Raw genomic sequence first — 3,334 nt, 5'->3', positions numbered from 1 at the left:
GCTAACGCAGACCATCTCACAGCTAGGCTACAGATGTAAACTTTTAGTTTTTATCTTTGGCAATGATACAATCTAAAAAGTAACTATAGGCTAATTGAGTTTTCAAATAAATACATGTGGCGTAAAACTGCTTGCAGCTAACACTGCAAGTAGGCTATAATTTATTCCATGAAGTTACTTGTAGTTTTAGACCCATGCTTTTAATTGCTAAATAAAAAAATGCTGTATGTTTACATTACCTTAGGTACCTTTTTACCCCTAAATGCATGGCTTGAATCAGCCGTGCACTGATGTGAAAGAGTCAAAACCTTACCAACAGAAAGTCAGGGGAAAAAATACCTTAGACCTGTGTTATGATCCTTCCACTTTTAAGAAGATCACACCAGGATTTGTACTACACTATGTCTTCACATTCAATATTTGAGCTGTTCTTCTAACAACAATGTCATGGATTGATCAAATTATAGAAACGACGGATTTCACCGCGACGCGCATGGATGTCATGGATTGATCAAATTATATAAAAGACGGATTTAGCACAGTAGCTAGCAAAGGCTGCAGTTGCTGAAAGTGAAGAAAACACTAGCCAAAAAGTGAAGACCAGTCGCCAAAAGGTGAAGACATTTCGCCCCGGGCCCAGTGGTCTTCCCCTCGGGGCGAATGGACTTCCCCTTTTGGCGAGTCGCCAAGACCAATCGCCCAGACTGCTCGCCAAGGGCGAGTGGTCTTGCTACCATTTTACATGCACATGGCCCTCCTCATCATTGATTGTTAAAAAGTCTCTGCCTGATAGAGTTGTAGAATGGGCAATAAAAAACTAAATTAATTACATTTTCCTTAAGATCACACAAACTGCATAACCTCTCCCCCTCAACAATGCCTACATATTATCTACCTGTCTCAATATAAGACCAAGTATGCCATCCCTGACTTCGGCAAATAAGAATAGTATCTACTTTTCTTATTTATTAGAAATTAATTAATTAATTAAGATACTAATGGTAGAAAATACAGTTCTATAGGTAAAAGTAGGCCTACCTGACGGATGCCACTAGATGGCACTATTTACATTAAATATGAATTGACAGGAAACATGAATCCAACTCGTTATTCAGATATTTAATCAATGCCTTGTAACATCAAAGAACAGGCTTTTATTACAGAGATCTAGAAATTCAAAAATATTTACCTAGCATGCCCAAATTAGGGACACCAAGTTGAATCTGATTAAAATACCTATAGGGGCCAGGTGCAGTGATTCAAGTCCCGGGGTGCCTCAGAATACTTATTCAGAGTTATTCTTGAACCTGCAGTACACCAAGTCTCTTCACCAGACGCGTAACTAGATCTTCACCCAAAAAGGCTGATCTACAAGCTCAAAACATGACACAATGTGACACGTTGTGAGCTTGTAGATCTCCTATTTTTGGTGGATGTTCCTCGCAGAATAGGGATGCTGGGGTTCAAGTGGTTAAACGTAAAGTAGGCCTATAAAGCTTTGGGGGAAAGATTTGAAATGTTTAAATAGTCTAATCCCCACTGCTCATGATCACTGTTGCAGTGTTAATGTGAATGCATTTGATATAGTATTTTAATTCACCCGTGTATTTTTTGTAATGTTTTATTGTTGTAACTGACCAAAGACGAATTTCCATTTTATGTAATTTTTTTAGATTTACATATTATGTACCGTCAATATGACAAAAGGTGCTGTAGTAACAATGCATTTCATTAGATTTATAATTTAGCATTTCATGTAGACGTATAACGTAGCACTCTAATGTATACTCATAGCTTCACTGTAGTACACACTGTACACAGACAATATAAAGACACATAAAGGTTCTTAGCTTTGATTTGATGTATTGCCTTGTGTTGTTCCTGCTTACTGTAAATCGCTCTGGATTAAGAGCCTAAATTGGAGACAGAGAGAGCCAGGGCGCCTGATGGAGGGGAAAGGAACTGGTCAGTTTTGACGTAGGTTTTTGAGCAAATAAAACTTTCAGTACATGCTACTACTGCCTTGGTCTCCAATTCATATCAGAGGGAATGACAATAGCTCTTGTCTAACCTCTCTGTCTGTCCTTCCTCCACACCCCTGACTCATTCTCTCTTCCTGTCAGAAGAAGACCGTCTGCCTCCAGCGCTTGTCTGGGAGGAAAGGCCAGAGGCAGTCGGTGATGGCTGTGTGGAAAGGCCGAGGCTGCACGTCCAGCCCGAGCTGCCCCAGCCGGCAGCACGCCAGCTGGGCGTTGAGCGGCCGGTGGGCTCCGGCGCCTGACGGCTGCTCCGTCAGCGGCATGAGGTGACTGGCGGGCAAGTGGAACGCCTGGGCGATGGCCACGGCCATGTCGTACTTGGTCATCTGCTCTTTGGCCGAGTAGTGGAAGATCCCGCGGACGGAGGAGGGATCTTGCCGCTGCCGCTCGGCCAGCGCCCGGCAGACTTCCGCCACGTCTCTGACTTCCGTGGGGAACCTCTGCTGGCAGTGGTCCAGCATGCAGCTCCCTGCTGCCCCCTCCTGGACCTGATCCCACAGCGCCGTCACGGCGCTCTCCTCCACCCGCTCCACCTCTCCGTAGAGGACGGGCACGCGGAGGACGGCGGCGGCGGGGCAGTGACGCAGCGCCTCCCGCTCGCCGTCCAGCTTGCTCTTGCCGTACAGGTTGAGCGGCTCGGGCACATCGTCCTCTCCATACGGCGGGTCGCGGCCGTCGAACACGTAGTCAGTGCTGATGTAGATCAGAAACGCCCCGGGCTTGGACGCCGCCGCCTCCTTGGCCAGCGTCGCCGTGGCTTTGACGTTGAGGTTGATGGTCACCTCCGCGTTCCGTTCCACCACGTCCGGTCTCCGCTCCGCCGCGCAGTGGACGATCACGTCTGGACGGAAGTCCTGGATGACGGCTTTGACCGCGTCTTCATCCAGCAAGTCACAGCAGAGGAAGCGTGGTCGGGCACGGCGGTGGCCCGTCCCCAGGGCGTGCCAGTCTTTGTTGTTGTGGAACTCTTTGTAGACGGCACGGCCCAGCAGGCCCGTGGCACCCGTCACCAGAACCCTGTGCCTCGGGATGGACAAGCCATCCTCCGTACGGTCAGCGTGCTCTGATCCAGGCATCATTCAGTTAGATGAGATGTTTGCAAGAACAGAAAAAGCTTCTCCCACGGGCATATCTAGAAAGTAGTGCCCAGTGGAGTGCATCTCTGCTAGACATTCTATGACATCATCAATATATGACATAATCAGTGTGATCATTTTGTTCAAAAATGGAGTCATTTGGGAAGGACTGACGGTGTTTTGGCCAGTGAGCAGGATAGTTTTCACATTGCATCTCTA

At 47.1% G+C, this 3,334-nt stretch overlaps 1 protein-coding gene across 1 annotated transcript; it reads right to left on the bottom strand.

The window, feature by feature from the left end:
• Positions 1–2,119: 2,119 nt before the first annotated feature.
• LOC308320047 (methionine adenosyltransferase 2 subunit beta-like) lies at positions 2,120–3,115 on the bottom strand (the record flags this gene model as incomplete). The annotated part of the gene is made up of 1 exon (XM_080770350.1): positions 2,120–3,115. One exon carries the CDS (start codon positions 3,113–3,115, stop codon positions 2,120–2,122), a length of 996 nt encoding a protein of 331 aa, XP_080626476.1.
• Between the last annotated feature and the right edge of the window lie 219 nt (positions 3,116–3,334).

Source organism: Protomyctophum bolini, assembly GCF_963924005.1.
Source record: "Protomyctophum bolini genome assembly, chromosome: 1".
NCBI lineage: Eukaryota > Metazoa > Chordata > Actinopteri > Myctophiformes > Myctophidae > Protomyctophum > Protomyctophum bolini.
This window is presented reverse-complemented; position numbering and strand designations above follow the sequence as displayed.